This window comes from Calidris pugnax, unplaced genomic scaffold, assembly GCF_001431845.1.
Source record: "Calidris pugnax isolate Ruff unplaced genomic scaffold, ASM143184v1 scaffold65, whole genome shotgun sequence".
Taxonomy (NCBI): domain Eukaryota; kingdom Metazoa; phylum Chordata; class Aves; order Charadriiformes; family Scolopacidae; genus Calidris; species Calidris pugnax.
In genome coordinates, this window is record NW_015090785.1 from 1,271,353 (window position 1) to 1,295,059 (window position 23,707).

A 23,707-nucleotide genomic window follows, 5' to 3' on the forward strand; every position below is an offset into this window, starting at 1 on the left:
GCTTCTGGCTTCTCCAGCAAGCAATTCAGATTTATAACATTTGGATTGTCCTCATCAAGAACCAGTCCATCCTCCCCAAGGACAGCAGGCTGCTAGGACATCTGCGCTCTCAGGTCACCTATCTGTGCACTCGACATCTGTTAGATACTTGCATATCTGTATCCTGCAGATGAAACCATACAGCTGCTTATTAAGCATCTCTGCCACCCCAATCAACTCATTACTGAAAAAGATGTAGCCAATAATTATGCCAGAAGCTATCTGAGCACTGGAAAGGAGACCACACATGACCGCCCTTGTAGGTTAATAAAAGTTCAAATTATTATCTGTATTAAATCTACTGATTGCCTGGTGTTACTGGAAAAAAATTGAGATTCTAGTGTTTTTCTGAAACCCTTGATCTGTGTATTTACTGAGTATGCATAACTATGATTCATCTCCCTTTTCCTCAAGTTTATGGTGGCTGGGGAATTTTCCTCCATTTTTCTTAGGATCATATCAATGCATGTGGAATATGCCATTTCTTTTAAGAGATCCTAATACGTTGGCTTTGAACCTTTTACAGAACACTGCTTTTTCTCTGCTTTTATACCAAGTCCTTTCCAACCCAGTGAAAGCAAGACTCACTCCCAGTTCTTAGAGTAGTTGAAAAAAAATGCTCAGTGTAAAGTCATCAAAACAACTACACTGAATTCTGGAAAATCTGTCCCTCTTCTTCCACTGCACTGTATCTTCTTAAGCGTGCCCAGCACGTTACAGTTCCAGTAATATCAGAGAACTCTACATATCTCCAGCTATCTCCTCCTAACTTACTGAGATCATACTGCAAAGCAGGGCCCTGTGACACGATTGCCTTGAAACTATAGGAGATCACTTGATTGGTTAAAATACCAAAATCTGAACTGCCGCAACTGTGATTTTTATTTAATTTTTTTTTATGTAACACCAAGCACTAAGCCCGATAAAGACAGTAAAATTATTACAGAAAGTATCAGCTTCAAAACCTATTTCTCTTCAGGCTTTTGTAGTAGAAACAGAAAGATATCCTGAGAATTAAATCTTTTTCTTGAAAGTATGATTCGTTTTGAGTCACAAACTTCTCTAAATGAATCTAAACCACATTTGCCCGATTGACATAGCAAAGCCTTCTTCTGTTCTGTCTCCCGTTTTAACTTCCAGTGCTGGAAATTCAGCTTGGGGAATTCAGCTGGGTCATTTCTTATTTTTACATCCCTGTCAAGCAAATTCAGTGCTGGCTAATTTTTGTAAAAGTCTATTTCGCTGCCGTTCTCTGGCAACACGCAAACATAAGAAGGGACCAAAGCTGACACTACGGCCAGAGCCTCGCCAGCAAGGATGCCGACAGCCTGTGAGAAAAAGCACATGCTCCCTTTCCACGCTCATGCTGGAAAGTAAATGCCTGCTTTCTCTTACACCATTATTCATTTAGAGCACAGCCTTAAAGTGTCATCACTTGCAAATTTCAGTCTAACTCAGTGGGAATTGCCCGTGTGTTGGCTCAGTACTGCAGACAGGAGAAAAAAGAGAAGAAAAAAAATCCTACCATCGAATAAGAATATTCCAGAGCCTCCTAACTTCACCAAGTACCAGGTCTATTATGTAAAAAAGGCTGATCTTTAGGTCAGAATACACTATCACCACCTTTGGCCTGACTCCAGCAAACACACCAGTGAGAATTCTCCGCTGTGAGAAGCTGACAGGATTTAACATACAATTTTTTAACAGAGAACATATATCTTTCTATGTCTCCGAGTGCACCGTAGGTGGGAAATAGCAAGGAAACATTTTCTTACTTTCAGCCTTTAGTTCCATCTTCCCTCCAGCTTTCTGCTCTTGAAACACCCTCGGTCATGCAGCCATGGTTTGGTTTTTTTTGTCTCCTGCTTTTAAGCTGCTGTCTCTTGACTTTCTTCTGCATTATTCCTACAATTCGACGCCTGTACAAATTGAGAGGACTGATCAGATTAAACCTTTTATCCTGTTTGCACCCAGTCCACCCACTGATGGAAATCTTTTTCAATGCCAACACCAAATGGTTTTTAAAATGAACTAGAGCTCAGCATGGCCAATACCATCACCAACCTCTGTCAATGCCAGAGTCAACATCTGCACCAGGGACTCGCCGTCATCTTCAGGTCCTTGTTTTTTCAGTCGTCACTAAAAAAGAAACTGTCAGCTGTTCCCTCAGTTCGTTTGACTGGAAGGTGGAGAGCACACCCACGAGCTCCAGTAACTTCTATAAATACCTAAAGATCAGAGAAATATTAGCGGGAGGCACCCGAACTTCAAAATAATTTCATACTATTGTTATTTCTACAGTCTTTAAAAAATAGTTGATTTTTTTTAAAAAAAAAAAAGCGGGTGTCTACAGGGTTGGCCTTTTTGCTTTTTCTTAATGTAACTAGAACTTGGGAAGCAAAAGACTAGCTCAAAGATGTACAGACATCACCCACCAAGATCAAAGGTGTCAACTCAGCTTTTTAACCCACCCGGACGTGAAGTCACAGCCAAATTTTAGGCATCATCATTAAACGGGCAGGTTGTTTCCTTTCTGGCAGGCTGTAAGGAGCAGTGGGGCAGCACCAGGGAGCATCAGGTGGCACCCCACGGGGTGCATCCTGCTGCGCCTGTGCCAGGTGAGTGGGGTGGGCAGCCACGGGGAGCCAGGTCCAGCCTGAGCCCCCGTGCCATGGCAGGACTGCAGGGATACAGCCCAGCTGGGGCTGGGGCTGTGCCCAGCACGCAGGGCAGCACCAGCAAAGCAGGAGGCTGGATGCAAGTGTCCCCCAACTCTGCCTCACGTTGCTCCTCCACAGCAGCTCGATTTTGCATCACAGCTCATCTCAGGCACCCTCTGCCAAGCCCCATTTGCAGAAGAGGTTTGAAGAAGAGGAAGAGGTTGCAGGTTGGTGAGCTCAGGGCCATGACAGTAATTCTCACAGCTGAGCCATGGTCTTTTTAAACATTCCTGCTCGTGCAACACACATAGCTGATGTTGTCCCTGACTCACTTCTGTGGCCAGAAAACCGGAAACCTCTTTAACAGCAGGCTGTCACAAATCAGAAGGTACTGGGTTTTTTTTTCAAATGATTAAAGATTTCAACTCCACTCTTTTTCTGTGATATGCTTGCATACTTTAACACAAGCACAGCCTGGAGAGCAGCACTGAAGTTGGGCCATGCTGAAAGCCTGTGCCTAAATGACAGCATATAGCACACACCTGCTGCACTGATAGGAGTGGCACACACTTTCAAACCAATTCCTTTACAAAGGTCAGTAAGTCAAAAAATACATATATTATAAAACAATATAAATAAACTCCTGTCTGCTCCCCATCACCACAGGCAGCCAGGCTACCAACACACACTGGCAAAGTGATCCCAGGAGCCCTTTCAGCCTCTCAGAAAGTGCAGAGCTTCCTATGGGACAAATTCTGGGCTAGCTATGCTCTTCAACAAAAATTTATTTCATTTTTTAAGTAGCTTACCATCTAGCATACCAAATACATCACAATCCTCCTCCAGGTCTTAAGGTAATACCAATCACTCCAAATTTTAACGTTTCTGTCCCTGAGCATAGCCTCGGTTGAAATGCAAACCATCTTCCATTACTGAGACTTGCACCTAAAATTTGGCTTACATTACCTTACATTTCAGTTCTTAAAACTGGTTTGTGGGTTAGTTGCTTAATATGATCTTTTGGTTCCTTATCAAACTTTCCCACTGGGAAACTTACCAAGCTCCCCTGGGCCAGGGAAAAGGAGAGCCATCCTTCCAGCACCCATGGCAGTCGTCCCAAGCGGCCATTCCCCTCCTCCTGCCCCTCAGGCCTCCTCTGCCTTCTTCCACCTTGTGCTACCCATTCAGGGATTCTCCTATCCACAGGGCTCTTTCCCCAATCTTGACATTTGCTAGAAAGCCACAGCTGGGACTCTTCAGAGAATCTGCCCCACATTTTCCTCAGCAGTGTGAAAAGGCTGCTTTTTCTTATACACTGAAAGGTGTGGGATTGAGTCACCTTTCATCTTATTTCTGTGAGCTGAGAGACCTGAAGGTCTTGTGTATGCCTGGGGGTGGAGAACATGGTGCTAAGTAAAAAATGAAGAAGTGGGGGAAAAGAAATGACTGATGTGCAACGTGAGAACAGCATGAACATGTAAACCCTGTCTGGGTTTCCTTCTTGCCGGGAGGTTTGCTGCACAGCACCCAGGACCTTCTCAGTCTCTCGCCCAGGTTTGCATTCAGCAGCACGACGCAGCCTAGGTGTCTCCTGTGCCTTGGTATAGGAGGTGGACCTATCTGAAATGAAATTATATGAAATGTAACACCTTTAGGCAATAAAAACACCTTAAAACACAGCCCTTTACCAGAAGCAGAGAGATTTCTGAAGAGGGGATTGCCCATCTCTGAGCATGGCCCATCAGGAGGAAGGTGCAAAGTAGCAATATTTAGGCTCCTACAGAGCCAGTGCCGGGGGCCTGCCTGCTTTTCCTGCCCTTCTGTTGGGCAGCAACTGGCCCCTGGACCCCCTGCAAGCTGCAGGGGGGGCTAAAGGCAATCTGTGCTTCCTCCCAAAAAAAGGGTCATGGTGTAACTAACATCAAGTTAACAAATACAAATGGTTTTATAACAGCATCACATACCTCTTTTTTTTTTTTTCTTCCTAGCCTGTTGCTTACATGCTGTTAGGACCAGGCTGTAAATCTCTGTCGTGCTGAGTAGCAGCTCCATCTACCAGGGGTCACTTGGTCCTTTAGTGTGGAAAGTGCTATTGAGCAGAAGAGTGGTAAGCCACAATTACATTGTGCATCCATTTGTTTGGGGGGGAATAACAATCAAATTCACATGCACAAGATTTTCCTCCAAACGTGTATCTTCTCCTCAATCCAGAATCATGAGCAAGAGTTCTACACAGAAACGGTCAATATTTCTTAGTTTGATAAACTAGGTCAGGTTAAAAGAAGAAGAAAGTAATCATGACAAATAGTTAATTTAGGATGGTTACTCTTTTTTCCTACTCAAGAGGCACAAATTTTAAACGAGTAGTTATAGTTCCAGGAAGATATTTGGCTGAAATATGGCGGGTGATGTATATGCTATTAAACTGCAGTGTTAGAAGTTTGGACGTATCTTGACCTCAAATTTGATCTAGCTTTTCACAAGTTTATGAGATACAAAAGAAATGGAATAAATAATATTCTGGATCCTGGAACAATCTACCCTGAAAAACCAGGTGTCAACACTGCAAAATATGAACCAAGTGTCAACTCTACAATGACCAAACTATGGTAGGACTATTTAAAAAAAAATATATCCTGTAGTTAAAAAAAAAGATATTCTAACATTTTCTGCCCCTCCCCCCTTAACTCAGATCAAAAGCCTGACTGCTAAATCAGCATCAAAGCTATAGCCCTAGTTACTTTTTTCCTTCGGTGGTTGTGGTTATTTAGAAAGAAATGCTCAAGACCAGAGAAATTTTATGCTAAATTGTTTAAATACTTAAGTTTAGAAGAGCTTACCAGGAAAGCAACAGGAAAAGGATGTGGCCTGATAAATGCTTGTAACAACTTTATCAGTGTTATATTTATTCATATGAATTTGATTTCACTAAGAATTAATAAACGTGAGAAGTCTGGGGTATACACATATCCTAGTACAAAATTAGCAGTTAAATAAGCTCCATTTTCAGGCAGGAAGCCAGACATTTTTAAACTCAGAGCAAATCCTGTCCACTAAAAGCTCTTTAAACCTCTGACTGAAGGTGCGGAAAAAAAAAAAAAGAAAAAAAATAGAGATGCACAGAATGGTGCAGCCTCAGCCCCTGCACACCAACCCTCTGAGGAAAGCAAGAGATGGCCAATGGAAAAAGGATGGGGGGAGATGGCGTGAAGGAGGCAGCAGGAGCAGGGGCTCTCCTTTCGTTTGGTTGAAACCCAGGCTGTGGTGCACGTGGTCCCCTTTCTATAGTGACTATGTATCTAACTATTCATACACACTATAGCATATAGTTACATATCCATACAAAGTCCATGGTGGAGTACCGGTGGCATGAGCCTCTCCCTGCCCTAGTTCTGCAGGGCAGGAACACCCTGCACATGCCTCCAGCAAGGACAGATGGAAAAATGTAAAGAAAGCACATAAGGACAAAACCTGTCAGTTGTACCCCTGTGAAAAGGTGAAAAGGCCATCAAACCCCTTTCCTCCATCCTTCCTCTCCCTCCCATTGTGTCCTGCCTCTCCCCACGAGTAGGTGCAGACAGACAGCAAGTGGCTCCATCACTCCAGTCTGCATCAGTCTCCTGCAGCTCTAAGGGCTCTGTCTTAGAACAAATAGTAAAAAATGACCCTCAATTTGACCTTACTGAATAATTAGGGGTACAAGAAAGCATAATGGAAATATGAGCCTAAGTAGTAATATGAAAAGCCTTTACTTGCAAACCAAACAAAAAAAAATCCCAAAACAACCTAAAAACAACTCGCATTCTATCAAATTGCATTTCTTCTTGTCTCAAAGCCAAGAACTTAGTAGGATTCAACAGAACAATACAAAGATGCAAAACAACGGGTATCAGGAAGAACTGCTTTCCTTACATCAGGTTATTTAACAGGTTATTGTTATCTTAACAATTTAAGAAGGATGTGAAGGTCCTTGAATGTGTCCACAGGAGGCCAACAAAGCTGGTGAAAGGGCTGGGAGGAATGTCCTGTGAGGAGCGGATGAGGACTTTGGGCTTGTGTAGTTTGGAGAAAAGGAGGCTGAGGGACAACTCGCATTCTATCAAATTGCATTTCTTCTTGTCTCAAAGCCAAGAACTTAGTAGGATTCAACAGAACAATACAAAGATGCAAAACAACGGGTATCAGGAAGAACTGCTTTCCTTACATCAGGTTATTTAACAGGTTATTGTTATCTTAACAATTTAAGAAGGATGTGAAGGTCCTTGAATGTGTCCACAGGACGCCAGCAAAGCTGGTGAAAGGACTGGGAGGAATGTCCTGTGAGGAGTGGATGAGGACTTTGGGCTTGTGTAGTTTGGAGAAAAGGAGGCTGAGGGACAACCTCATTGCTTTCTACAGCTTCCAGAGGAGAGGAAGCAGAGAGGGAGGTGCGGAGATCTTCTCCCTAGTGTCCAGTGAGACAATGTGTGGGAATGGCTCAAAGTTGCACAAAGAGAGTTTGGACTGGACATTCAGATCCATTTCTTTACTGAGAGAGTGGTCAAACACTGGAACAGACTTCCTAGAAACGCTGTTGCCCTAAGCCTGTCAGTGTTTAAGGGGCATTTAGACAATGCCCTTAACAACATGCTTTAACTTGCGCCAGCAAAGCTGGTGAAAGGACTGGGAGGAATGTCCTGTGAGGAGTGGATGAGGACTTTGGGCTTGTGTAGTTTGGAGAAAAGGAGGCTGAGGGACAACCTCATTGCTTTCTACAGCTTCCAGAGGAGAGGAAGCAGAGAGGGAGGTGCGGAGATCTTCTCCCTAGTGTCCAGTGAGACAATGTGTGGGAATGGCTCAAAGTTGCACAAAGAGAGTTTGGACTGGACATTCAGATCCATTTCTTTACTGAGAGAGTGGTCAAACACTGGAACAGACTTCCTAGAAACGCTGTTGCCCTAAGCCTGTCAGTGTTTAAGGGGCATTTAGACAATGCCCTTAACAACATGCTTTAACTTGGTCAGCCCTGAACTGGTCAGGCAGTTGGACTACATGATCATTGTAGGTCCGTTCCAACTGAAATAGTCTATTTATTCTATCAGTCAACTGCTTTTAAAGAGATTGGTGTTAAAAACAGGGCTGGAAATTAGAATTCCCTTTCTACACCTAGGTGTATTTATCCACAGTAGCTCTTCAGAGAAGAGAGAGCAGATCAGAAGGTAGCTCTTGCGAAGACACCTAATGCCAAATGGTAACAATGACAAGGAACACAAAACTATCAGAAGTCTTCCTCTGCCTTTCATCTGAACTTGAAAGCAATAAGAAAATGGACTTCCTTCTGCATAAACTTCTTGCTGTTAGCAACCAAAGCTGTAAAAATCAGAGCCTCCGAAGAAAAGAAAAAAAAAAAAACTTAAAAAAAAACTTAAAAAAAAGCTACTGTATCAAAGGTTAAGAAAATTAGAAATGTGTGGAAATGAAAAAAAAAAACCCATGCAGACTATTATCTATGATTCAGAGACGTGTGGGATGCCGCACGCACGTTTCGCACATGAGAAAGCCCGTGCTTAACACCGCTGCTTAACACCAGCCTAAAAACCATCAGCAGCACTGCAACAGGCTTGAGCATAACCAAACTGGTGTTTCAGCACCCGTCCCTGCTGTGAGAAAAATTGTGCTGGCACAGCAAGGCAAGGCACAAAAAGAAGAAATCCTTCTGCTAAATTCGTAAGAGACCCTTAGCCAAAGAAATCAAATCTTGAGAAGTACAGATTCTTTCTTTAAGCTGGATTGTCTTAAAAGGAATAATAACGGAAAAAGAAATTATGAATTATGAGTGCTCAACAAATTTACATAATTTAGGTGACTAAATAATAAGTTGAATAAACACTGCACCATGAACACACCTCCGACACTGTAAGATTTGCTTGAAAGTCACCACTTCCTGAGTTCAGCTACAGAAAAAAAGGAGGGAGAAAAAGATACTTTTTTCTTAATCCTCGCTGAAATCTGCACGGAATATAACTGCAGAGACACTATACTTTTATCACATATATTCAGCCTCACTGTAACTAAAATGTTACTGAAATTAAATGGAGAGACTGAAAATTCAAATTAATTAAGCGATCACATATATATGGAAAATGACATGAAATACACGTTAACCATATTCTTGATTACTCCTTTTGCATGTTACTACATAGTTTCAACAGTTTCAGCACTTACCAACCGAGAATTGTTGATTCTGCATATAAAAGGGCAGACATACAAAATATTTATGAAGAATGTAGGACTTCCAGAAGGGGTGTGGGCATCCAGACATGATTGATACAATGCTGTCTCTCCTGGGGTACAGACAGGGAGCTGGGCCCCAGGAAGGAACAGGCTAAAAATAGCATGTTGGCACCGGGAAGGAGGTTTCTGGATTTGGGAAACCACACTCCATTGTAGTTATCTTGTATCTCCTCTGGAAAGTCCTTTTGCTTATCTCTGCTTTGATTCCTCACATGTAAAATGGAAAAGATAACAGGTTTTACCTATGCCAGCAGGATGACACCAGAACAGTTCCATTTAGGAGAGGACGGAAAAACCCAAGCTTGACAGTGTCAAGCACGCAAGCCTGCATTGCGATGTCCCTGCGGACCTAAAAGTGGTGTGGTTTGACACAGCAATCACCACATCTTATCAGCACGACGCCCAGCAGAGCTAATGTTTCATAAACAGGTTGTAAGGTTAGCGAAGCACTGAACTGACACATTCCACTATGCACACAACAAGAAGAGAGAGATTTTCATTAACAGCCAAATCCTCTGTGCACTCTACCTCTCGTGATAGCAAAGTTAAATCTTACTAGTACATCATGATATAACAAACATACTCATTGCTACTGGCCTGTTAACATTGGAGTAGACCATGAGTTGGTGATTGGCACAATAATGGTACACACAGTTCACATAATGAAGCAATAGAGCTGAACACAGAGAAATCAAAATGAATTTTAGTAAAAATCAATTTAAAGACACCCCCCCCAATAAGTCTTTTGAAAACATATCATTTTGTAAAAATATTTCCTTTGAGGAATATGTTATGAATATAAATTCAGTGAAAAGTCGCATTACCAAATTCTGACTGCTGTCACTGCATTTCTAACTAATTCATTTCTTCGTGCTAATTATCTTAAGTCAGAGGTTTGCTGTCTTTCAATTTCTGCTACTTTAGGAAGACCAGAAACCATGCTGCAGCTGGCAACCTACCTGCTCTTTCCCTTAAGCAATTCTAACAAACAACCCACCTCTATTAAACAATGGAAATTTTTAAGTTGCTGTATCATACAATTTGTTCGGGTTTTTTTTTTAAGAAATGTTCCTGAAGCAGCAGTTGTTAGGTAATACGTTCATTGATATCTGACTGGTTCCTTAAAATACTAAAGATACACGGATAAAACATTTTGCTGTTTTCAGCACAAAGACACACGTGCGTATCATGTTCAAGGCATGGCATACATCTGTAAGGCCTCAGTAAAAAAACACTGTGGGATAGGGGAAGAGGAAAGTCTAGAACCTAACCAAAGGAGTCTTTATGACCAAGCCTTCCTTATTTTCTAAACTTATTTCTGAAAGCACTGTCAGCAACAGGAATGCCATATCTTACACTCTTCCCCTTTGCATCCACTGCTGGCTTCAGTCAAAGACAAGATGCCATATTAGACGTACTGTTTTTCATGCCTAAAATGACTCTTACGTTCTTCTTCAGTTCGTTATTTTCTCGTAATGACATTCAACGAAATTCCCTCCCTGCCATGAGGGCTCCCGTAAATGTACCTAACGATTTCTCACAGACACACGCTGTGCCATTACACAGGCCCCAGAAATGAGGCAAAGAGAACTGACCTTTCCCATTAAGAAGAAATGGAGCCGTGAGCTGTGTGGGGTCCGATCGAGACTCTCCCAGTCACCACAGGGTGAACCCCAGAAGGACGCGGTTCCTCGGCCAAACGAGCAGCTCAGTTAGCTCAAAATATCTACAAGTGCCTTGTTGAAAGGAAGTTCCGTTATGCAGTTACTTTGCTGGAGTTGTATGTGCACTTCAGTACTGTGGAAAATCTCCTTGGTCATCTTCAGTAACTGATTTATAATTTTTTTTTCTCACCTTGCAAAATTGCAGCTGAAGTGTCTCTGTCTCATCATCCTGGGGAAGGAGGGGAGTCTCATGGTTAGGAGGTTTGTATGGTACGATATGTTGGGAAAGAGTTGATTTATGAAAATGCTGGCTCAGGTCTTTCAAAGGTAATTATGAGTTGAAGCCCAGTGTAGTTAATGGTTTGAGTAGGAAAAAAAAAAAAAATAGAAAAATACCTTAGAAGTGTCAAAATGACTCAGTCATTAGGCTGGAAAGAGGTATACGCTGTGACGTGGTGCATAGGGCTCTCAGTCGTGCTGCATGAACGAGCTTAAATGGCTGCTCTGCGGAATGTGAGAATAACTAAAAGTGCAAAAGCTGCAACACAAGAGCCAGATCTCCACCAAGTTGTTACCATCAGTGCTGCAGCTTGAGAGTTAGCAGAATAAGGATGCAGGGAAACGAATGCCTGAATTGCCTGGGCCTTAGATCAGAATGTAATAGAACTCTTGGGAAAAAGAGTTTATTTTCCTTTGGGTTTATTCACATTTCATCAGTTTCAAATTTCACCAGTCCTCAGAGCACTGACACAGAAAATACCCACCCTGCTGACCTGGCTTCAGGAATCCCACAGGAGCATCTCCAGCATCTCCTGCTCTCTGCTGTGTTGTATTCCCAGCAGATGTCCGGTAGGTTGAAGTCCCCAACCAGAACAAGGGCTGGCGATCGAGAGACTTCAGCCAGCTGCTTATAGAATGCCTCGTCTACCCCCTCCTCCTGGTTGGGTGGTCTATAGCAGACTCCCAGCACCAGATCTCCCTTACTAGCCTTGCCCTTCATCTTTACCCACAAACACTCAACTCTATCATTGCTGCAATCAATTTCCATACAATCAAAACACTCCCTAACATACAGAGCCACACCCCCACCTCTCCTTCCTTGCCTATCCCTCCTGAAGAGCTTATAGCCATCCATCACAGCATTCCAGCTATGACCATCATCCCACCACGTTTCCGTGATGGCGATTACATCATAGCTGTCCTGCTGCACGATGGCCTCCAGCTAAGTAACTGCATAACGGAACTTCCTTTCAACAAGGCACTTGTAGATATTTTGAGCTAACTGAGCTGCTCGTTTGGCCAAGGAACCGCGTCCTTCTGGGACATTCTCAACCCTGGAGCACCCAAGGTTTGCTGGTGCCTCCCTTAAGCTGTAGGGTCGTTTCAGAGGACATTAAATACCAGTGAGAAGGCCATCACCAGAGTCAGACCTCTGTATGACCGCAGCAGCTTCCTGGCCCTGGCCTGTCAGTCTCACCACTAATTCACAGGCACTCATGGGCACTGTCTCTACAGAAAAGCTCCGTTTCAGCTGCTTCTGTGCTTTGGCCCTCTCTGCCCACCACCATCAGAGCTTTTGGTTCTCTTTTCTCATCACTCCCGGGCTGTGCACATTGCGGATGGCGTAGCAAACACAGAAGCTGGTGAAGACAAGGAGTCCAGTGCTCGGCTGGTGGAGGCAAGCTGTGGGATAAGCTGTCTGAACTATGGGTGTCTGTTCCTCCTGGTGATCAACCAAAGATCACAACAGACATCCCAGGGCTGAAGCCGTGGTTCTCATTTCCCCTGCAGCCACGAGATGGTGCAACTCAATAACAAATGGCTCTGCAGAGTGACTGGATTTAGGTGATTGGATTTTCATCCCAGTTCCAGCTCACCCAGAGGCTGCAGGCAGCCCTGGTGGGATGCTGCAATGGCCCAAAGTGAGTACCTGTCCCATGGTGGGAAGGAGCAAGCTCCAATAGCTTCCTGGCCCATGGCCCACTTTCCAGATGGGCTGCAAAGAGAGGTTGGTGTTCCTGGGTGCCACCCTGAGAGGTCTCATAGCAGGACCAAGGAGCTCAAACAATGCCCAAGCCCACCAAGGTGACCTCAACCAAGCACACTCTAGCCATAAAAGCTTCTCCTGAGTCCATCTCAAGGCTCCACATATTGCTCTGTTGTGGCCTCTGTTGCTCAACCTCCTTCTGTTTCCTTCTAGCTGGCTGCTGGAGCCTCCTCCACAGCACAGAGCTAGAGTAGCCTTTCATAAAAGAGAAAAACCAGGGGCCTGGTGACATGAGAGGGCAGTGGGGAGGTGATTAAAACTGCAAAGTGAAGAAGACTTGAAGGGCACCTGAGGGAAAATCAAGGAAGAAAGCAAGGGAATCACAGGAGTGGATGTTCTCTCTTCTCAAGCAGAGCAAGTATTTTTCTTACTGGTTAGACTCTGCTTTAGATCAAGAAAAAACCCACCATGTTTCCACTGCACAATCCTGTGTGGTGCAATGGTTACTGATTTAGCTCCTGAACTGAAGCTCCTGCGGCCCATCAGCAGCACCAGCCCCATGGTGAAGAGCCAGGACTAAACCTGTCTGTGGTGCAGTCTGGTATCAGGTCTCAGCAACAGACTGGCAGGACCTTTGGATGGCTGGCACAAGCCAGCACTGCAAGGAGAAGGCTGGCCCCAAGGGCAAGCACAGGGAATCAGCAGAGCTTTACTGGTTGGCACCCAGGAGAGTATGCGTGGCCTGAATGGGAGTTCTGTGAGGCAGCGGTGATATGGCAAAATCCTGGATACTAGCAAAAAAATGCACGTGAAACAGCTCCTTAATCAGCAAAAAGGAACAAGATGATGCATTCAGTATCTAAAATCGCATGAAGCAGCAGGTGCTTTGCACATTGGTGGCATCAGTGACGTGCACAGAGGTGCCAAGGATAGAGCAGAGTTTGCAGAGTGTGGCTGTTTTCTCCCTGGTCTGCAAGGAAAGGGACTGCACACTTGGTCTTGAGGACTTCATGAAGAGTCACATCCCATTACCACGAAGTAGGGACTGCAGTAAAAGAAACGTACCTTGGCTGCTCATAGCTTTCTCACCCCTGCATCACAAGTTAAGCTATTAATCAACAGTCTGAGAGTCCTTCGTGGACTCTCCCAGCCTTGCCATTATGCTGCTCACTTGGTTTCATTTTCCCCTCCCCATCAGCCCTCAACAGCATTCTTTTTCACCCTTTTGATTTTGAAGGGAGAGCAGCCTTCACACAGTGTCCCAAGTGCAATTGTACCCGCTGCATATCTTCCTGGCCATTTATCCTTGGATCCCTCCCTAAAACACTGACAAGGATGCTTACTAGAAAAAACAAAAGCAGACCAACGGCTGGTGTTGACCAGACTATGACGTGCCAACTGTGGCATTGCTGCTTCCTCATCCTCCCCTTTCCAAAGCGTCTTTCTCGAGGCGTGTAGCCACACAGGGCTTTGTGCAGCAAGCACGCACAGGGAGGCATGCTTCTGGGTAGCCTCTGGTGAGGTGGGCATCACTTAGGTGGCGTTAGAATATGAGTATCAAAGAGAAAATGAGAGAGAAGAGAAAGCTCCAAGTGCGTGAGGGGAAAACCTCACGGAATGGGGAAGAGAGAGCATCCACTCTGACCTTTGGTGGCAATATCAGAACTGACATGTGCAAACCCTGGAACAGGCCAGAGAGCACTCTGACAACTGGGCTTACGTCCCATGGTCACATCAGCCTTGATTCCCTCCATCCAGGCTGGCTCAGGCCCCAAATGACTCTTCGTGGTAGTGGTGCCTGCCTGTGTCATGTGGGGTTTTTGGTTAATACCCAAAATGCAGCCATGGTCACAAGACCACCACTGGATACACAGAAGTGAAACCTAGCTGAGGAATGTGATGAGGTATGGTTCACTCAGACATGAGGTATTGTTCACTCAGACCTTCTATCATGTTTTTTCCCCTTGGTGGTGTTTCTTTTTTTTCTTAAGTAGAGTCATTTCAACTAAAATATCATGGGGAATCCCAAAATACTGTTTCTTCTCTTATCTCCTATCCCCATCTCTTTCGCAGACACACAGTTTGAATTCAATCAATATAATCCTCAATTTTAAATTTAAGGGAAATGCAGAGGACCAAACAAAGCTATCCCTCTGGCCTTTCTTTCCCCCCTTGGTAAGAAGATTGCAAACACACACACAATGGGAAAAAAAGTCTTTTTTTCCCCTTTCCCCCTGAACAAAATCAGCACCTGACACTCTCCATGGATACATTCCTGGCTCCCTATGAGTATAAACAGACTTAAGAGTAACCCTTGTCTTTTTTCAAAATACGAACTTGAAGTGAACATATCAGATCACCACTGAAATCAATAACCTTCTCCTTTTTGGTATCGTGAAAAGTAAGGGAAACAATGACAGTGATAGCTGAGGATTTAGCTTAAAGCACATTCTGATAGCTAACACTCCATCCACAGATGTTACAAACAAAGAATAAAATCACATCTTGTAGAAAAAAATAAAAAATAAAAAAATCTGTAGAGCCAGAATTTCCCTCTCTGTTACTGCAGACTTTTGAGTGGGTGACTCACAGAGACACCAGCCACACAAAGCCATCTATCTACATCCTTCAATGAGCTCCGGGTGACATACTATGTACATAGCGTGTGTACGGATGCCGTAATAGCAATACGTGATGAAACCAAAAGCAGCAGCACTTCATACTTTCTGACATCCAGACCAGCAGTTATTTTCCATGCAGCTCACCCCACTGCCTTAAAAGAAACCACAAGACTTGAGAATTCTACACACTCAGAGACAGAAAAAGTCGACAGAGCTGCAGACAGCCCAAAGGTAAGATGACAAGAAATAATATTTCATTGTAGTGAAACCTTGCCTTAAAAGCTTTCTTCTTGCTATAAGATCTGAAAACTAGTATTTTACAGAACTTGTTTTGTTTATAGCATATCTACATAGAATTTTTTTTAGGAATGAACAGAGCTACCCTTTGCATTTATGCTTGAATTCTTTTTTTCTGTTTTGTTTATAAATCTACACAACAGATTGTAGTCTAAGATGCCTTTTTATCAAAACTAGATTTTTCTCAGGTAAGATTCCCAGTAAGAAGCTGAAGTTTTACTTCTCTAGACGCAGAATTTCCTAGACACACTATCAAACAAAAACAGACCAAAAAAAAGAGCAAATGAAATCTCCTACAGAAGCAATGAAGAACTTTGTAAATATTTATTACTTTTTGGTAATTCCTTAATTAACTTTTTGTCCCTTTGGTTCTCAGTAATGTGTTGCCTCCCAGCCTTAGATTCACACAACTTCACTTGATGAAGGGGACTGAGCAGGAAAGCAGGATATTGGGTTGCCCAGCCTAGACCACCCTCCTGTACCGGGCAGTATCTCTGCCCAGATTGTCAGTGTAAGCCCTCGTCTGCCACCGGCAACCTGAATCCAGAGGTTCAGGGATCCATCCAAACAGCTCCCAACAAACTCTCCAGCCCCATGGCTGCAGGAGGGTTTAACTCCCAGGCAGTGAACAACCTGCAGCTTAACCAGGGGTGCTTCTCCCCTCCAGCCACTCAGATCCGCAAGCGCTTGACAAACTCAGGCTTTCCTGTCCTTTTTCATTTGGGTGAGGGAATTTCATTGTTTCTCCTCAAACTTCTCTCAGTCCCTCGCAGACTGCAGGGAAGCAGGCGCTGCTGACAGGGTTGCTGCCCCCCTCAGCCATTTCCCCCCGCGCCTTAGAGGCAGCAGTGCTCTGTAAGGAAGGAGGACTGTTCAGTGCTTTACAAAGCCTACAGCGTGGACCCAAATAAAACCTGTACCCGCAGGACAAAACCTGCAGATGGATCCCCACACCTGAGCCGATCAGAGGCATGCTCTCCCGCATCCACAGCCCTGCCACCACCTCACTCTCCTCATCAGCCTGGGTTTCTGGAGCTGTTTTACTTGCTCCTGTTACGTAAATAGGAACTTACAGAATCATTTACTTGGCACCAGTGTGTACTTAAGGAGCAAACAGCTAACCTGCTTTTGCTTCTTAACAATTGCTACTTTTTAAGGAATAAATTTCCCTTTTGCTGATCCTAAACTCTCTCAAAGAGATCCAAATCTTTATCAAATTACAGCATAAGCAAGCTTACCTCTGAAACACTGGGGGAGAGCCTTGATCTGCAGAACAGGAACTTTTACCAGTTGACAAATCTAAAATGAAACATCATCAAGATCAGTAAACTCATGTAGGAAAGGCACTAGGTTGAAGTAGTAACAATTACAGAACAGTAGACAAAAGTAATTTCTGGGCACTGATATGAAGATCTTTGAAAGGCTTTATTTACAGGTTACATTTGTTGTGACCGAAGTGGCTGGAAGAAAGGACCAGGTATTCCTGTGCATTTGCATTTGTAAGCGATTCCAGCTGAGAGCAGCATTGCAGAAACCAATGGGAGCCTTCCTGGTCCTTATCAGGAGAGTCTGAGGACAGGATCGAACCAGCACCTTTCCTCTAAAGAGGATTACTTCATGACCCCTGCTCAGAGAGTGCCTACCTCAACATTTTTAGTCCCCTCTTTGTGGAGGAGAAACCAGCTGCATGTTTTCTGCGACTCCTGTCTCTGCAGATACAAATTTATCCACTGTGGTAAGTCTGGCTAATTTAGACAAAAGGTTGGGTTCTTAAATTTCATTGTTCTTCTAAAGACTTAACCTCTGCTAGAAATAGCCTGTTTGAAACTTCCTGCCTGCCACCTTCTATCAAGCTTGTCAGAAGGGCCAGAGGTAGTCTCAGCCCCTCTTTGCCCAGTGCTGGTGGGAGAGGGTGCAGGATGGCAGCAACTGTTCGGGGTCTTCACATTAATAAATATGGGGGACCCTTGTGCACTTGGCTCCTCAAGGTGTCTTATGACAGCTTGATTCAGGAAATCCGATCCACCTAATTGCTTCCATCCCCGCAATCCAAGTAACCCTAAAACCAGGGGCTGCTACTCTGGCTCTGCAAAGAGATTGCATCACTCCAAGGGGATGGATGGTCATACTTATACTCTGCCTAGCCAAAATTATAGGGCAACACAGTTTGGGGTAACAGGTAACGGTGCAAGTGAGGCTTGGACCTCAGAAAGCCTTGCTCCTTCTTGAGGCACCACCTTCCCCCCAGATCCCTTGGTACCAAGCAGCTCCATGTTACTGGAAGCTACAAATCAGCACACAGCAGCCCAAGAGGAAAAACTGTCTCCAGGTCTGTGGACACACAGAGACCTCATTGGCCTTTCTATTGGGTCTTAAATGGGATCTGCATCCTTCCTTGTGGGGAAGGTGATTTTCTTCTCTTCCAGCACACTTGGAGATATGAATGACACCCTCGCCAACAGCAATATCAGCGATACCGTGAAACTGTTCCAGATCATCATGTACTTTCCCACGTTTACCCTGGGATTGCTGTTCAATGTGATGGCTCTATCATTCCTGTTTTTTAAGGTTAAAAAGCTGTCAGAATCTACAGTCTACATGATAGCCCTTATTTTCCTGGATACTTTGCTGCTGTTTACTCTTCCTTTTAAAATTTTTTCCTATCACCGTCAGAACAGATGGGAGTGGGGGTCTCTGCTTTGCTCCATCTTGGAGAGCCTTTACTTTGTAAACATGTACGGCAGCATCCTCATCTCCCTCTGCATCTGTGTAGACCGGTACATCGCGATCCGGCACCCTTTCACAGCTCTCACCTTGCGATCCACCAAGAAAGCTGCTATGGTCTGTGTTGTCATCTGCCTGGCCAGCTCAGTCGGGACAGTCGCTACTTTCCGACTGCATGAAGCGGGCAATAATATTTCATCCTGCTTCCATAATTTCTCCAAGAGCACGTGGGAAAACGTGTGCCTGCTGAGCGCCTTGGAGACTGTCTTCTTCAGCAGCATGGCAGCCATGATCTTCTGCACTGTTGAGATCATCAGGTGTTTGAGAAAGCACAGAAAACCAGACAACCCCCAAACACACGCCACCAGAGCAGAGAAGATTGTGGTAGCAAACCTGGTGGCATTTTTGATCTGTTTCACACCTTACCACGTGGTATACTTCATGTACTTTTTGGTGAAGAATAACATCCTTCACACCAGTTTTCAGAAAGTACTAAGAGATATCATGCAGGTCACCCTTTGCTGGGCAAACCTGAACTGCTGCCTTGATGGGGTGTGTTATTATTTTGTTTTAAGGGAGTCCTTGGAAGACCCATCACAGAGCAGTCGAAAAACAGACACAGAAAATTGATCCACATGCTCCATGATCGTTACTTGGGATGATGTGTGGAGACGCTTTGATGTAAAGTGCAGGGTCCTGAACTACTTAGCTAAGCAATTTACTTTAAATATTCGGAGCGGAAAATAATAAATAAAACCCAAAACTAAGTCCATTCCACGAAGACTACTCCTAACTTTTTTATTTCCTTCCATAATGTTTTATGTTAGCATTTGCAGGTAAAAAGAAATAGAATTATTTCCTATAAATGGTGATGCATATGTTTTTAGATGTGATTCCTCTTTACTGTGGAAAAAAAAAAAATTGTTCACTTATATGTTGCAGCTTCTTTCAGCCTCCTTGTCTATATTGCACCTGCAAACCTCCCTAGGCCTTCAGTTGCTACAGACTTGGGATGCTGAGAAACAGAGACTTAGAATTTACGGTAGAAAGCTTCAGACTAAATTCTGTTGCCCCCCTGCCCTGATTGTGTATGCTCATGCTCACATATGTGCACACCTGTCAGATTTAGATTTGCACGTGAGATTTTAAAAAAATGAGCTTATTGTAACTCTGAACCCACAGGCAGCTTTAAGTTAACATGGGTATAACAAGACCTGCACAGCAACGCTCGTTTTAGGTCTTGTGCCTACCACATCGCACTTCTAACTCATATTACCACTAGCTTTAGTCCCTGGATAGCTCAGATGAATTGACTATCCCAGTTCCAGACTTCTTCACCAGCTTCTCTCCTGTGCACAGGCTTTTCACATATCTATCCCTTCCTGCTTGCTTACAAATCCAGTTTCATCAACAGAACCAAACCAAATAAGGGCAGGGCATGAAATAAAAAGCCCAAGTCCAATGTAGTGGCAAACACACGAATCTGAAGGGAACAACCCCTACCTTACTGGGGGTTAAGATAAGAGCTGCCCTGAGACCTAAAGCATCAGCCAGCAACAGGGGAACCTGGGGGTAAAGCAACCTTTCAGACCTCAGAGCAAGCTGAGCACCATCACTTGCCAAACAAACAAGGCAATAAAAAATAGTCCACCAGCAGGAGCCTAACAAGCCAGGCAGTTACTTCTTATCAATGCTCACAGGCATCTAGATAAACTGAATGACAACACGCTCCCAGCCTGGAGAGAGGCTGCTCACAGCTCTGGGGGACCCCATTGCTGCTGCTTTCCTGAGTGATGATGACAACCAAAGCAATTAGTTTTCATATTCATGTTGAGCTGGATCCTTGCAGTATATCTTCTAGGCAGAGATACTAATCCCAGCCTTTGACATATCTTTTCTCTGTACGCTTTTGAGAAAGACAAGCACAGACCATGTATTGATTTCTTCCCTGAGCTAGTGACTTTGCATGTGGAAACTTTAGTCTGTAAAAATGAAATTTTTTGAAGTCACTATATCTTTGTATGCGATTGTACCACAGAAGTCCAGTTGCTGAGGAGGGAAACACTGACCCAACATAGATGTGTGTGCTGGTGTTTACAAGGGTCCTTTTGGTGTTCAGCTGATGAACTGTGCTTCTGAGGACACAAGAGCTTTGCATTTACACTAGCCATGTCCTGGTTATGTTCAAGTGCATGAAAATAAAACTCACCAGGATATTCCAGTATGAATTCTCTCTATAAATCAATTGCCATTTGATTGACTCCCTCAGTAAATCGAGAATACCTGACCAGCTCTCCTGCCAGCAGGTACTGAATCCTCATCTCCTCCATCTTCATAACCTACCCCTTAACTAACTGCACTTCAATAGACACAAAGGTTTTACCACTGAGATTTCAGATTCCTTTTGAAAGCAGAGTTAACAAATAATAGAAGAAAATAGTACTTATGCAGAAGATGTATTTTACATTTCAAAGCTGTGGGTCATGCCAAGAAGGCCTCCACTTTAACTGATAATGTCTGAACATAGGGAATGGGAATTTTGTCAGTACCTCAGGAGGCAGAAATTGCCAAAGTATATGAGGAAACTGATCTCAGTTGCATTTCCATAGCCCAAGGCAGCTCCATTAGTTTTACTGACATGACTTAGGGCTTACACTGCTATAATTGAGAACAAAAGCTCACCTGTACTTTTATGCGTCCTGTTGCTCAGCTTTTTTTTTTCCATTTTTAAGTATGCCTGTTCTTATTTGTTTGTTATCCTGTTGTCCTTGGTCCCACAGATCATAAAGTAGCTTTCACTACCGTTTCATTTAGAGTACTAGGAGACAGTAGTGAGGTGAATAACATATTAAGGAATTTTTGGCTTGACCTCCCTCAGCAATAACACACTGCTTAGAATAGGCAAGGATGCTGACCGAATTATGCCTCATTAAAACTGTATGAAAGACAAGTTAAAAGCACTTGAGGCACTTCTTCTTCTCTCAAGGCCCTCCCCTAGATTTCTCCAGCAATTCTGGCCACTGATTTTTTTTCTAGAAACAGACAGGCTGAGGTGTAGAAGAGCTACCACCTCTCCATGAACAAGGTAAAGCCAACCCCCATCTGAGGTCCTTGTCTCTACACAGGCTCACAGTGCTTCTACCAGCAATGAGAGAGCACTAATTATCAGGGCACAGTAGGACAGTAAGCCCTCTGATGGATCTTACTGCTTTTAGGCCTCTGAACATTCAACTTTCAGGTCAAATCTGGTGTGGTCTGATCCATTCTCTTCACTCGGGTGTGTAGCTGTAACAGCTTCTTCATTTGTAGGGCTTTATATCCAAATCACAACACTGGGTATCTAGGGACACTACAGAGACTTCTGTTTGCATAACAGTGCTAAGAAAGAAAAGGAAAAAAACCTGAAAATTTGCAATTAAAAGACATCAGAGACTTTCCAGAATACAGGTAATGAGTCATCTGAGGAAAAAAAGAAAGTGAAAACCAGGATTTGATTCGAAATGATTCACCCCTAAGAACTGAAGGCTCATTCCTAACACATACAGTTCTTAGATAAAATTGTTGGCTTATTCTGAAAGAATGGGAATGGGGGCTAGAGAGCTGTTATGAACCACATTTTCCACTTGCACTTCTTTTTTTGCATTTGGATAGTGAAAGGGAAAGGGTTTAAACCAGCACCGGAGGTGGTGAAGCTGCTCAGCTGGGGAACTTCACCCTTTGGGCCAACCAACCCATTTAATTTGAGAGGCTTTTCACAAAACACACCCCGAGGCTGCCAGATTCCTTGCCGAGAGACCTGTCCTGCAGACATTCATGCATGTATCTTATTCACACACTTTCCTACTCACTTATTTGCAGGTTTCACAAAAAGACTGGGCATGCGTTTCAGCACCTTTGATATTTCACACTTAAACAATCCAAGTGCACTACTTCTTGCAGACTCGCTCACCTGGGAAGGCAGTAAAGCTCAAATTTAGGAATCCACTAAGCCTGCACATCTGTCTTTTACTTTCCAAATTTCTTTTCTTCTAGTACAGCCATTATCTTGTGTTTTAAGCTCCTTTTGAAAGCAGAGTTAACAAATAATAGAAGAAAATAGTACTTATGCAGAAGATGTATTTTACATTTCAAAGCTGTGGGTCATGCCAAGAAGGCCTCCACTTTAACTGATAATGTCTGAACATAGGGAATGGGAATTTTGTCAGTACCTCAGGAGGCAGAAATTGCCAAAGTATATGAGGAAACTGATCTCAGTTGCATTTCCATAGCCCAAGGCAGCTCCATTAGTTTTACTGACATGACTTAGGGCTTACACTGCTATAATTGAGAACAAAAGCTCACCTGTACTTTTATGCGTCCTGTTGCTCAGCTTTTTTTTTTCCATTTTTAAGTATGCCTGTTCTTATTTGTTTGTTATCCTGTTGTCCTTGGTCCCACAGATCATAAAGTAGCTTTCACTACCGTTTCATTTAGAGTACTAGGAGACAGTAGTGAGGTGAATAACATATTAAGGAATTTTTGGCTTGACCTCCCTCAGCAATAACACACTGCTTAGAATAGGCAAGGATGCTGACCGAATTATGCCTCATTAAAACTGTATGAAAGACAAGTTAAAAGCACTTGAGGCACTTCTTCTTCTCTCAAGGCCCTCCCCTAGATTTCTCCAGCAATTCTGGCCACTGATTTTTTTTCTAGAAACAGACAGGCTGAGGTGTAGAAGAGCTACCACCTCTCCATGAACAAGGTAAAGCCAACCCCCATCTGAGGTCCTTGTCTCTACACAGGCTCACAGTGCTTCTACCAGCAATGAGAGAGCACTAATTATCAGGGCACAGTAGGACAGTAAGCCCTCTGATGGATCTTACTGCTTTTAGGCCTCTGAACATTCAACTTTCAGGTCAAATCTGGTGTGGTCTGATCCATTCTCTTAATTTGGGTGTGTAGCTGTAACAGCTTCTTCATTTGTAGGGCTTTATATCCAAATCACAACACTGGGTATCTAGGGACACTACAGAGACTTCTGTTTGCATAACAGTGCTAAGAAAGAAAAGGAAAAAAAACTGAAAATTTGCAATTTAAAGACATCAGAGACTTTCCAGAATACAGGTAATGAGTCATCTGAGGAAAAAAAGAAAGTGAAAACCAGGATTTGATTCGAAATGATTCACCCCTAAGAACTGAAGGCTCATTCCTAACACATACAGTTCTTAGATAAAATTGTTGGCTTATTCTGAAAGAATGGGAATGGGGGCTAGAGAGCTGTTATGAACCACATTTTCCACTTGCACTTCTTTTTTTGCATTTGGATAGTGAAAGGGAAAGGGTTTAAACCAGCACTGAAAGCACAGCTGGTCACCGGAGGTGGTGAAGCTGCTCAGCTGAGGAACTTCACCCTTTGGGCCAACCAACCCATTTAATTTGAGAGGCTTTTCACAAAACACA

The 23,707-nt window shown here is 43.6% G+C and overlaps 1 protein-coding gene across 1 annotated transcript; it reads left to right on the plus strand.

Annotated features, from left to right (window-relative positions):
- The first annotated feature begins 15,345 nt into the window (after positions 1-15,345).
- Positions 15,346-18,911, plus strand: LOC106902574 (lysophosphatidic acid receptor 6-like). The gene is given in 4 exon segments (XM_014966177.1): positions 15,346-15,475; positions 16,964-17,276; positions 17,948-18,891; positions 18,893-18,911. Coding segments are annotated over 3 exon segments (1,011 nt in total). The 5' UTR covers positions 15,346-15,475; positions 16,964-17,228.
- Positions 18,912-23,707: the final 4,796 nt, after the last annotated feature.